Raw genomic sequence first — 12,797 nt, 5'->3', positions numbered from 1 at the left:
TTATATAGGATCAAGGAATTCAAATAATACCTTCCGACTAGCCATTTTGGGTGAGGTCCTGGGTTGTTACAAATGGTATCAGAGCCGACTTGGCCTATAGCCTATGTAGACTAGGGGACACTGCAGTACTACATAGGCTATGGGCCGGATCGGCTCTAATACCATTTGTAACAATCCAGAACTTCATCCAAAATGGCTAGCTGGAGGGTATTATTTGAGTTCCTTGATCTTGTATAAGTATCCAAGATCTATCCAGCGAATAACCGATGTGGGACTAAACACACGCTCGCACGGGTGCTCACAGTTTTCATTTTCATTCGAATCAAAAACTGTACAGACAGATGGAGGAGAAAAGTCTTACGAACGGATGAAGAGAGACTCGACGAGGTAGAAACAATGGGGGCAGGCAGACAGCCTCAACTCTTCACACGCGTTTTCCCAATTTTTTTTTATGTTTTTAAAGTTATAAGATAAATGGACAAAAATTAAAGCTCGCTCGTACGAATTTTTCTAATGCGCGTTTTAAAGGATTTTTGTTCATCCATTGGAATCAGACCAAGCTACTAATAAGAATCTGAGAACCGTCAGCAGATGTTCTTAGAAATCTCTAAAAGATGGCGTTCGAGTGGAAATTCGAGGCACACATGGACCAGTATCGTTACATAAAGGAATCTCGGCATGAGGGCTTGACGCGATTCACGATGGAATTATGTTGTAAAACGCCAAAACTCTCATTTCACGTGCCAACATCTTAGGCAGGAGTTCTCAGGCATCATCATTACTGTCCAACGCACCCATGCATCAGTAGGCGCATCAACTATTTTCCTCGGGTGTGATGTCGAACAAGGTGGCGTTCTCCTTGGTTACGGTCTCGGCCCAAGTTTTTTTTTTGATAATACGTGAGGCCCAAAAAAAAAAGCCACCCAAATTTTATTGAGAACAAGAGATGTACATCATAAAAAGACTACATACAATAAAAAAAAAAAGTAAAAAGTGATTAAGCTAAAAATTATAAAAACAACAATATAATAATTTCTAGGTATAATCCTCCAACACTTTCTAATTATACAGAACAGCCAATTGAACCAAATTTCATAACTAGAAGAATGAGTTTCTCCAATAATCTTTACTAAGAATTTATCAAAAGCACTCTCCATATGACACAAGTAGACCAAAAACTCAAGGATTCAAGCGCTTGGACTTATGTAATATTTATAGTGTAAGTGGGCCATTCTCTTTATCTCAAAAAGAATTTAAGAAAGAGGAACTACTAGCTAGCCAGTCCCATTAACATGCCTTATACAATACTTAGAAACCTGAAGTTCTGATTGCTAGGCAGAAGGACATGACCATATATTGGAATAAACCCCAAATCACTTCTTTCTAAAATTCTCAATGATAAAAAGTTTCCCTTTGCTTGACAAGGCAACGAATACTTCAGTTTTAAAAGTACCGAGTTACATACAAAATGTGTACACTCTAAATTCACTTTACGGTCGCTGTAGGCTGAGTTCCTCCCACGGGCTTATAGATTTGTAGATAATCACTTTTCCATGATGTTATGGTCAATTTATGAACAATTTTTTTTACTCAAAAAAAAGGTATATCTTCTTATGAGATCTGGCGCGTTAGTGTTGGTATGATCGCACCCAAAATCATATATCTTCTTCTCAGTTAATAAACTTAATTTGGTGGCTGGCTATATGGTCGGTTAACCACGTTAGCCTTCATTTACATCAAAAAAAAAATGATATCTCACAATTTATTATTAATTAATTGCAGCCAGGCCATTGTGAAATAAAAGATTTTATTGCCCATATAACACAAACCACACCCCTTCAAAGTCAGCCTTACGGATGGCCTATTGACATGATCGAGGCTATCGTTTTGATTGGTGCAGACTTAGCAAGATTAAGACAACATTAACAAAAGGACACAATGTTGGAGATTCCAAATACTTATCCATGCGGAATATTTTAGGGATCACCTCTCGTCTCATCTCACCGCACCGCGAGAAAGTCCAAAAATAGCAGTTGCTATCGGGATCGCTAACATGCCAGTTTTGTCAAAACTCAGACCAACAAACCCATCAAAAGCTCGAGAAAGCGTATTGATCATTCATCATCCCTCAATTTTGCTCACAAACCTACCCGGCCCCTGTCTCTATCTATATATAATTGCCGATATTTTTTGCAACCTGAGTTAGATTCTTATCCGCTGTTGGATTGGGCAATAAGGGATTGAGTACTTTATATTGGTGGATCAGACTGGGATACCGTCATTAACTAATACTTGGCCAAAGTATATATATATATATATATATATATATATATATATATATATATATATATATATATATATATATACAGCTTTTATAGCGGCCAAAACAGAAACCAAACTCCAGAGCCTTATACTAAATCCAGGTCAAACATATATTTAAAGAGGCTAATGGAGTTGCGGATTGAGTGGCTGCCTATGTGGCCAGCCATTCCGAGAATACCAAGTGAGCCGGATAAGGAGAGTTGTCTCGGACACTTCGTGATTTTTTGTTTTCAGACTCTATTGAATACATTCGTACACGTAATGTATAAAATATCTATTTTAGTATAATAAAAAAAAAAATCCTTACACTAAATGCTTTGTCCTCCTCGGTGCATCAGTCCTACAAGTTAAGCTTGCGGATAAGCTTTGACATAATTAGGTGGTCCCGAAGGAGTAAAGAAAAGCCAACCCCATACATATAGCTAGGCGATGGCGACCCCTCCCTTCTCTTCTCTACTCTTGCTTCTATCATTTGCTCTTCTCAATTGATGTTATTACAATATCTTATCTCGAAGAAGCCCCTTGCATGCAAACACGCGTCATCGCTTGGTTCGACGCAAATGAGCATGACCCCCACGGTTCTTCCATCTTACCTTACCGTCCTCCATTCCATGGTGGGTAGCTCTTTTCTTATTGGATGAGAACTCTCTTTTTGATGTTGTTTTTTTAGCTACTTAGTAGCACCTCATTATACCTTCCTTCTTACACATCTTATTCCCCTTCTCCTCATCTTTATTTAAGTAATCAATCAAACAAACGGCCAACTAATGGATCTATGTGCTCTAACCCATCTTAAGTGTCATGAGGGACGACTTATTTTATCGTGTAAAGATGCTGCCACCTACACTTCCAATTATTTTAAGGTCCTTTATAAATGTCCGTATAGGACATATGGGACACGTGGCCCGGCAAAATTGGTCCACACCACATGGAGGGCCAATGTCACGCATGCTTCTCCACCATAAGCATAAGGGCGTTTTATACGATAGCCGAAGCTGGCCCCAAGCGGCTATAAATTCCCCACCACCCCACGCGCCACCCCCTCTCTTCCAGTAGAGGCGGGAGCTCGACAAATAATTGGTGGTGCAATGGAAGAGCTTTACGAGGCGGACGTGATGTGGCCGGACAACTACGACCGTCCGATGGGTGCATCCAACGGCTATACGTCGCCCAAGAGGACGAGGGAGAGGGCGTCGTCCGCGGCGCCGGTGGAGATACCGAGGGCGCGGCGGAGGCAGGCGGGGGAGAGCTTGGGGGAGGAGGAGGGACCTGCGGAGCTGATCCCACCGCACGTTCTGGTGTCCCGCAGCAGGACGGTGGGCAAGGTGGCGTTCTCGGTGTGCTCAGGGCAGGGGCGGACGCTCAAGGGCCGGGATTTGAGCCACGTCCGCGACTCCGTCCTCCGGATGACAGGCTTCCTCGAGGGATAGAGCTCGCCGCGAGAGTCCAGACCGCAATGAGAGAGAGAGAGAGAGAGAGAGAGAGAGAGAGAGCGGGCCAACAAAAATAAGAGTGGAGAGCTCTATTTTCGGTGTGCAAACTAATTCAAGTACTGTATAGTAAAGTAAACCAAATTAATGGATAAAATATTCTTTTAAAAAAAAATGCTTCCCCTTTTTTTAAGTCAGAGCTTTTGCTTCTTCTTTTTTTAACGAAATGGAAGGGGAAGCAGCCCTCTCTAGCCTTTCTCGAGGAAAAGGGAATAATTCAAACCTTTATTTTCCGCGATATTTTACTATTTCTGATGACTCTGTGGTGTACATCCTGATTCCAAACATTTATCTACCATTCTGCAACACACTGGTAGTGGATGAGAACAAGATCATTCTGGTTTAAACTTGGACCGCGAACGATTCGAACTCTTTTAACTTGTTGTCACCCGTGATGGGCTTGCATTCCGGTAGAAAAGTTATCCTGGATATATATCATCGAGGTCTTTAGCTTTTGCAATGGAGGAAAGTTATATTTTTTTGTTTTTTTGATGAAAAAGGAGGCAAAGCCATCCGGCCCATTAGGAAAAGGAGTATTTGTGGAAACTAATTATAAAGAATTTACAAAAAATAAATAAATATAAATAATAAATTTTTTTTTTATAAAAGTAGGCTCATTGGTCGACTCAGCGGTAATTATTGATTGAATCTAGCAGAGTGTGGGTGGGGTGGGCGACAGCCACCTACTGCTCAGAGATATTCGGACGATGGTGAGTAGGAGATGGCTTTTCAGGCAAAGCATGTATTCCGTGAAGCTAACGGGGCAGTAGATTAGGTAGCCTTCTTTGTAGCTAAACATTCCGGAAAAACCTTTTAACCGGAAAAAAGAGAATTATCCGATGCACTTCGGAACTTATTATCTTTTGATCTTTTTGGATGTATTTGTACCTGTCGTGTATGATACATCCATTTTAGCAAAAAAAAATAAATAATTTTATAAGTGATTTAAAAAATCTTTATATTTTTATTGTGCAACTATATAAGTCCTGTATCTTGGTGTGCCAGTTTCTTCTTTAAAAAAGATAGAAGAGTTACAGGAAGTTATGGAGAAGGTTTATAGGGAGTTTGATGCATGGTTCTCTGCTTAGTGTTGTTTGAAAAGCCTTCCTCCGCCGAACTTCTGGTCGTGGAGACGGGCCGGTTGATAGGAAAACGTCGACATCGTGCCACTGAGAGCTCAGGTCCGGTAGGCCACAAAGCCAAATGGAGGATTTAACGTGTAGCAGTGTGGCATGTTTGTCTAGGTTTGGCGTTGGCGCTTGGTCCCAGTTTCTGACGCTGGTCCTAGTCGCTGTTCACTTTGCTTGCCTGATTGGGGGGGCAGAGAGATGGAGACATGGCCTCGAATAAATAAGGGAAGGACATGATACCAAGTTACCGCAGCTCTGAAGTCCCAAAAGCACTAAAATTTTGTGCTGAAAAGCAAATGAAAGGCTGCTGCGTTGGCCACTAATTGCATGAAACTTGGCATTATCTGGTGACTCCAACTGAGGTTGAACGAGAATATGGCAAAATCGTGTCATTTTGGCATTGCTTTGCAGCCTTGTTATAACTCAGAAGATTGTCGACCATGACGGACTAACTAACGTTTGCCGTTCAATGGGTCGTCATCAATTATTATTATTTGTAGGACAGGCTGCTGCTTAATCCATTACCATTGATGATCGAGAGAAATTTGGGTTGGGCTTTGCCAATTTGGTATGGATGATCAAGAAGATCAAATATTATAACTAAGCTGGATATCACAAACTCTTATTCATTCAAATGAGTAACAGGCAAGTAAATAAAGAATTATTATGGTATTATTCACCTATTCAATTATTTAGTATGAGGCCAATTAGGTGCAAAGTGCGAATATGCAAATGATGGGAACCTCATCAATTGTCATCTTGAGTAGATGCGTCCCCCTTGACTCTATAGTACGCCTTTTGTCCCATCAGAGTAATAGTTCTCAGAGGAGAGGACAAGACAAGCTAGCGAACGACAAAACAACATTGATGGACATGAACGATATTTCCATTTTGAACCATTATTCTAGATTAAAAAAAATTAATATCCTAATTCGAATTATTATCTTCCTTCCCTTACTGATTTTAATCTTGAAATATTGAACATGAATATCAATCTTAACTAATGTGAATTGGTGCTTGAGCAAGTGATCAGACTACTCTACCTATCCAACTAGGAATTCTGAGTTTGATTCTTGGAAGGTGCATTCCATAAATTCTAGACTTAATTTTTTTTTAATATGAATAGGTCTCCCTTTCTTTTGTCTTTTTGAAAGGAAAAAAAAACTAACCTATCCCCTTTTTCTCTATTTTTTAAGGAACCAATCGTTACTTTTTAGGAACTAATCAAGTTTACGTGTTAAGACTATTTGGGACAACCATGATCGCTTATGGAAGCTACATGTTGCTTTGATGTTATTATAGGTTAATCATAGAGGCTATTGTTGTAAAATAAAAAGATTTATGTAGTAGAAGAAAGAGTGATTGATATTCAATTTGAAATTAAGATTAGATAGAATGTCGCCAATTATGGCCACTTGCTAGGTTTGTGGTGTATTGCTAGTTCTTAAATCCTTGGATAATTTTTGACAAAAAAGGAATGTAATCAAAATTATTCGTGTGCCTTAAGCATTAAAATAGTTGATTTATTCAGCTACCTACGAGACGCCAAGACAAGGGAAGATGAAAAGGTAGAGTGTTAAATTGCATTTTACTTCCTCTAAAATATCGAACCAAAGGACAAAAATCACCTCTTTTGATTATTAACTGATTTCATGCAAGAATTGCATGTATAGCATCCATCATAAAATAACCACCGGCTTTCTGATATTATTAACATAGCAATAGAAATGGATGTAACAAACTATGGAGGGATGGAGGTCCCTATAAACTTCTACTATACTGATTAATTATGATGATTGAAGGATGGCAACTTTGTCCTCTTCAGCTACAGCTTCTGTTCATCATTTCATGTCTTCCAGCAGATTGTATTATATTATGCTACAGAGAAGGTACCGAACGTGGTATGCAAATTGATGGTGGAAAATCGGTTGTTTCTTGTGTCAAAGGCTTTCTCAAGTTTTCCTAAAATTTGGAGCTTGTGGCCATTCTAGATTCTGGTATTTTTTTTGTTAAAATCTTTGTGAAATTGCTTGGAACATTCTGGCAATAAATGCTTCTGTTTATTGGTTTGGATGAGGTTTTTTTCTTTACCGATCATCAGACACTTAGTTCGGAACTATTTAACCTCTTTTTCTTGTATCAGTTCCTCTTCTCTTGACAATATAACTCATCTATATTGTAAATATGATTAATCTTCAATAAAAGCCAGGTGGCTCCTTTCTGCCTCCCCTTTCCATCATCAAAATTATGCATTTGTGACTCTTGATTTGCAGCATAACACAGCATCTAATGTCGTTTCTACGAGAAGAAGAATGAAAGGAAATGCAAAGTTTTCAGCATGAACACATATCAAAAATAACTCGTCCAAAAAATGGATGAACTGAGCGGTGTTGATAGATGGGGACCTACGAACTTGTATTAAGCCGGATGGTTTCAGTGCCGGCATTCGCCCGTCTCCTCTCATCCGATGACTGTAGAAGGAAAACAACAAAAGCAGAGAGAATAATTCACAACCGATGATGCAAGAATCACATTTATGGGAAGGAGAAGTACTCCATCGCGTGCTCTCCATGCATCAACCGCGTCTTCCCTTCAAAATGAGTACTGCAGTCCCTATCTCACATTCAATCATTGCAAGCAAGGTCATTTTCCTTTAAAAGGGCTAAGAAGGGTTCCTGCATGTGGACCGTAGGTTCCTGTGGACCGTACGCTTCTACCTGAGCTAGAAGACGTCCAAGTGTGCGGTGTTGGGTTGCTGCAAAGCTGTGCCATGGAGTAAGCGTGCGTGCATACACCATGTCCTTCTGTGGTTGCTTGTTTTCTTATATTGCCATTGGGTGCATGTCGCTTGAGAAACGGGAAGGAGACTTCGAGGAGGCAATAGAGTTTGGAACACGAAAACAGTGAGCAGTTGGCACCTAACGAGATGGGCTCTGAAGACTGCTCCCGGCGTCCGAGATTCCTTTGGGCGGTGTCGGAAGGCTGAAGGGATCGCGGCCGGGGCAGGGGCCGTGGGGTGCGCCGACTCGGACGAGCCACTTGGTTGCCACACAAACATATTTTTAGTTCTCATTAGCCTCCTGAGTTCTTATGAATACTGCTGGACCTGCCAAATATCTTCAGTTCTCATTCTCACTTTGCTTAAAATAATTCTACTTGTTACCTTAAATAATGCTTTAAAATCTACTTAGAGATTGAGGGACTAGGTTTCTTTTTTTTTTATATAAAAAAAAAAGACCCTATCTTCGTAGTTTGAGTCACTCGTCAACTATGTTCTATGGTAACTACCAAACTATCATGCATGCTCCCCCACCACTTGTGTTGATAGCAAAGTGCAGCCCATGAATGAGCATGAAATAAAAATATATATATATAATTAAAGTATTTGTTACATGCTAATAAATAAAATATTTTGTTGATAACTATCGCCATCAGGATAACTGACACTTAGACCTCTAGCAGCGCTCCATCGGCTAAAGATCTAGGCTAGGTTAATTTGATAATAAAATATTTTGTTTATGCAAGGTTTTGTATAAAGAACTGAGAAACAAAGATCTAGGCTAGGTTTGATAATATTTGGATATATAAAGTGATAGTAATGGCTACATTCAACCTTCAATCCATTGCAAGAAGTTGCGGATGCATGCCTTCTTGTTATTCCAGTTTATTGGCTTTAGACAGAGTTAATTATAAGGTGACGTGGTAGGCATCTATATTTTTCTAAGATGATCGATCATTGTGTTATTCTGTTGTCAAACGATGCCTTAATAACGGATGGTGACAACTCTACCTTACTTAGAAGCCGAAAAGATGATTGTCCCTAAGATATCACGCATGGATTTGTAAATGAAAAGTTTGAACTAGGTGGCAGCAAAAGAAGATGCTCCCGCCTAAACAAAAATATGTGAAGCTGGAACTTGGAGTCCCATTTATGAAAAATTGAGACACAAATCTGTTGGCTACTTTAAATCCCCGAATAAGCTTAGGTTGCTAGGAAGTTAATAGATGTCCTCCCATTTGGAGGTTCACTTTGGATTGTTTTCTTGAAGGTATATATGTTGATTTAGCAAAAAGAAGGCATGCATGTTGAAATTAGTAAAGTTGAGTTTTCTTGTTGGAATAATCTAGATACATAATTAATCTAGACTCGATCATTAATATATTCATATATTTATCCATGGTTTCATCTTTCTATACTGTCCCTTCATATTTCTATGCATTCTTAATTACATGCAATTAGTGGGAATGCATGTACTAGAAGTCTTGAGTTGTGTTTGGAAACATAACCATAAGTTAATTGTTTTCCATCATTCTGTTGGGTTGCGTCAATTAATTGTTCTTTTTTATTCTTCTTTGGAGGTCTCTATGTGTAGCTTGGTTTTTCTCTTTTGCCCAAACATTTCTTCTTTTCCTCTTTTGCCCAAACATTTCTCCATAAGCTTTCCTGCCGGTCAATATCTTCAAATGCAAGTTTCTTAGCTGCATGATAGTATCCGATGCTCCCTTGCAAATGCCACCACCATATTAGTCCCATGGTTGCTTGATTCGAATGCATATAAGATAGAAAAGGTAGGGATTAGCCACTAAAATCTTTAAAAATAAATAAATAAATAAAATGATGAGAATATTTTGATACAGAAATGATAAATCTCGTTGCCAATTTTTTGATTAAAAAGTGGGCCAAACATGGTGTAGTTCGATATGCTTTTGACCTACAAATTGGTCGATCTGGTGCATATTCAGGGTTCCACAGGACCCATGCCTACTCCAAGCAATAAGACTCAAGTCGGTCTTCTGTTTTTTTTTTTTAACCCTTTTTCCTTCCAAACATCAATGGGCCCACTTTAACGATGTTTAAATGGAGAATTGAGATTGCTGGGCTATGGTCCAGCATACCACTCGGCGTGGACTATGAACAGCCCAATTACGCCATTTAAACCTCATCGTTGCAAGAAAACACGAAAAGATTAAAAAAAGACCACGCCCGGAGCGACTATATTGTGGAAACGTTAGCCTGTGGGAATCACCAAGAAGATTCCCTTCAAGCAACTCTTTAATCCTTTATTCCTTCATCAAATAAGCGGAGAAACAGCGACCATTCTTAGGAGCGAGGTGGGCCCAACCTAAGAGCTGGAACCCACGCAGCGTCGCCACGGTGCCGGATGCCACACTCAAATCCCTTCCTCAAATCCCTTCCTCAAATCCCTTCCTTCCACCGGATGACGCCATGTTTAGCTCGAAGTGTGCTCACGACGACTCCAAGGTGCCGACTCCCAACTCCCCGCCCCACCAGAACCTCTATAAACTCCCCTCCTCGTCCCCCATGCACCAAAGCCTCTTAGCCAAAGACCAATTAATGGAAGAGTTCCAGGAGGATGATGTTTTGTGGTCCGACGGCGAGCACCAGGACGACGACGACACGGTCTTGGAGAAGCAACCATCCACCCGGCAGCAAGCTCGACGGAAGGAGTCGGCTCCGGTCGACATCCCCCCCAAGGCCAGAGTTGGTGCAAGTCGTTCGTGGGCGCCGCGGTGCAGCTTCCACGATTCTGACAACAATAGCATGGATGGAGATTATGATGATGATGATGATGATTTCGGCAACAACAGCAGCGATGAGAGGATTCCACCTCACATCATCGTGGCCCGAAGAACATCGGACAAGATGGCGTTCTCGGTGTGCGTCGGCAAAGGCAGGACGCTCAAGGGACGGGATCTTTACCGAGTCAGGAACGCCATTCTCCGGATGACCGGGTTCCTCGAGAGATAACAATAGCATAAATCCAAAGAAATTACGGGAGAACTTTGTATTATAGTGATTAATTTTTCCTTGCTTATACTTATCGATATGTGGAACGGTTCAAGTCAGCATTCGTATTCGTTTATTATTATTATTATTATTATTACGATGTGTTTAGGAAGAATGTAGATGTAGAAGCGTGAGGAAATGTAACAGAGTTTTGAAACGGAATTAATGATGCGATCCTGTCATTATGGACTTACATATAAATATCTGATTGTGAGCGACGGATGAACCGCTTTTGGATGGTAATTAATTCCTTTGGAATAAATGCAGCGTAGAGAATCTTTGTATCTCATTTGAAGCGGCAACGAAGTTTTTCAAGCTGCACCATTTGAATTTTTGAGTTAATTTATTAGCTCTTGTCTCAATATGGTTTAAAATTGTAATCTTTTTATTGGCTATGGGAAGGCAAGGAATTAAGCAAGCAAATGCTTCCATTCAGCGAGTTTTCTGCGTAAATTAATTACTTTATTTCTGGTTTAATTAAGGTTCTATATGTCGATGGGAAGAAAGGGAAGGAAGCAATACAGTTGTGCTGCGAGAGCTTCCATTCAACGAGCTTTCTTTTACTTATAAACAAACTTGGCACGCGTACGTGAGAGATGGATTGACGGCATGAACGACTTCAAACTTACTGAATTACTCTCAGGTGTTGTGCCCTTGAAGGGAGGATTTCGTCTCAGGGGGAACACTAAAATCTAGTTACCATCGTTGCGTTGGCCTCTCAATTAATTATTTGCTGTTGGCTTCTGGACTCAAAACTTCAAACTCCTTGACTGGAATTGGTTTAAGGTGAAAACTAATCAGCCTAAACTAGGCAAAAAGTATTACACGTGCGTCAGCACCACGTGTGACCTCGAGGTTTTCCACGTCTGCATACAGTACGTCAACGGCCGGCCACAGCTCCATAAGCTCTAGTCTCGCCCATTATTATGAGATGGGAGTAATGTTTGTGGCCTAATACCTGGTGCTTATGCGACAAAGGAATAATAATAGCAGTAGCGGTGGTAATAATAAAAATAATTTATGAGAAAAAAAAAAGGGAAGAACTGATATATATATATATATATATATATATATATAGAACCAATCAATTTACTTTTAGATCATGACATGGATGGGCAACGTGGTTGGTTTGACAATCTTCCAAATGTAACTTATGAAGCTAATTAAATCTTTTCCTCTCTGGCTAGCAGAAGTAATTGACTTTGGATGGATTTTTTGGGGGGGACATAATTTGGTCAAATAGCATTTAGCATTAGCTTGATTAATTTATTTGGGCATATATATGATACATATGACCGACCTGCAGAATTATAATTTGGAGAGGAGCTCAACTGAAGCTAAGCAACTAAAGTCAGATGAAGATAAGTTGTTGCCACGAGGGAATGTCATAGAGATTGTGAATAACGTTACTCATTTACCTTTGATTTGAACGTTCAGGCCGCCAACTCAGCCCACAGTTATGAAACTGCACATAGGCAATTAATTATATGTGCATGCCATGCACGTGGACACATCATATATATGCGACCCACAGTTATCTTGCCGGAGAATTAATAAACCTAGTTTTTCCTAGGGAAAGATGCAAGCCAAAGCGTGACATTGGTGTTATCCACCTTAATTTCTTTCCCCCTTCCTTTGATTATATGAGTCTTACGTTTAGAGATATTGAACCCAAATTTTGAAAGATCATTGATATGGTTACTGAAAAAAATAAAAATAAAAAGTCATTGACATGCGGCCACCATAAATTCCACAAAGACTGACAAATGGAGGTGAAAAATGGTCCATGGGGAACAGATTGGGGTCGTATGTGCAAATCCACCGTTGGATCACCCGCCACACAGATCTTCCAAACTTCATCATTTTTCTTCAAGGGATCGGTGGGCGATCCAAAGAGTCGATTCGCATGAAGAAAGGTGAATCCTTCCGTATGAAAGATACAACCTCATCCAGTGGAAACATGGAATTGTTTGGAAAAATTTTCATTTTTGCCCTTCCAAATGAACCATAATTCCTTTGTTTCATGGGGGCGAACAATAAGAGTTA

The 12,797-nt window shown here is 40.1% G+C and overlaps 2 protein-coding genes across 2 annotated transcripts; both read left to right on the top strand.

The window, feature by feature from the left end:
* The first annotated feature begins 3,294 nt into the window (after nt 1–3,294).
* LOC120112300 (protein S40-1-like) lies at nt 3,295–4,413 on the top strand. The gene has a single exon (XM_039131147.3). It carries the CDS (start codon nt 3,411–3,413, stop codon nt 3,750–3,752), a length of 342 nt encoding a protein of 113 aa, XP_038987075.1. The 5' UTR covers nt 3,295–3,410; the 3' UTR covers nt 3,753–4,413.
* Nucleotides 4,414–10,169: 5,756 nt separating this feature from the next.
* LOC103709022 (protein S40-3-like) lies at nt 10,170–10,712 on the top strand. Its single transcript, XM_008794176.2, has one exon. It carries the CDS (start codon nt 10,170–10,172, stop codon nt 10,710–10,712), a length of 543 nt encoding a protein of 180 aa, XP_008792398.2.
* The last annotated feature ends 2,085 nt before the right edge of the window (nt 10,713–12,797 follow it).

Source organism: Phoenix dactylifera, chromosome 9 (genome assembly GCF_051530095.1).
Source record: "Phoenix dactylifera cultivar Ajwa chromosome 9, Ajwa_hap1_PhDact_Kaust_v1.1, whole genome shotgun sequence".
NCBI classification, from domain to species: domain Eukaryota; kingdom Viridiplantae; phylum Streptophyta; class Magnoliopsida; order Arecales; family Arecaceae; genus Phoenix; species Phoenix dactylifera.
The sequence above is the reverse complement of the archived record's forward strand: the minus strand, read 5'-3'. Positions and strand labels throughout refer to the sequence as shown.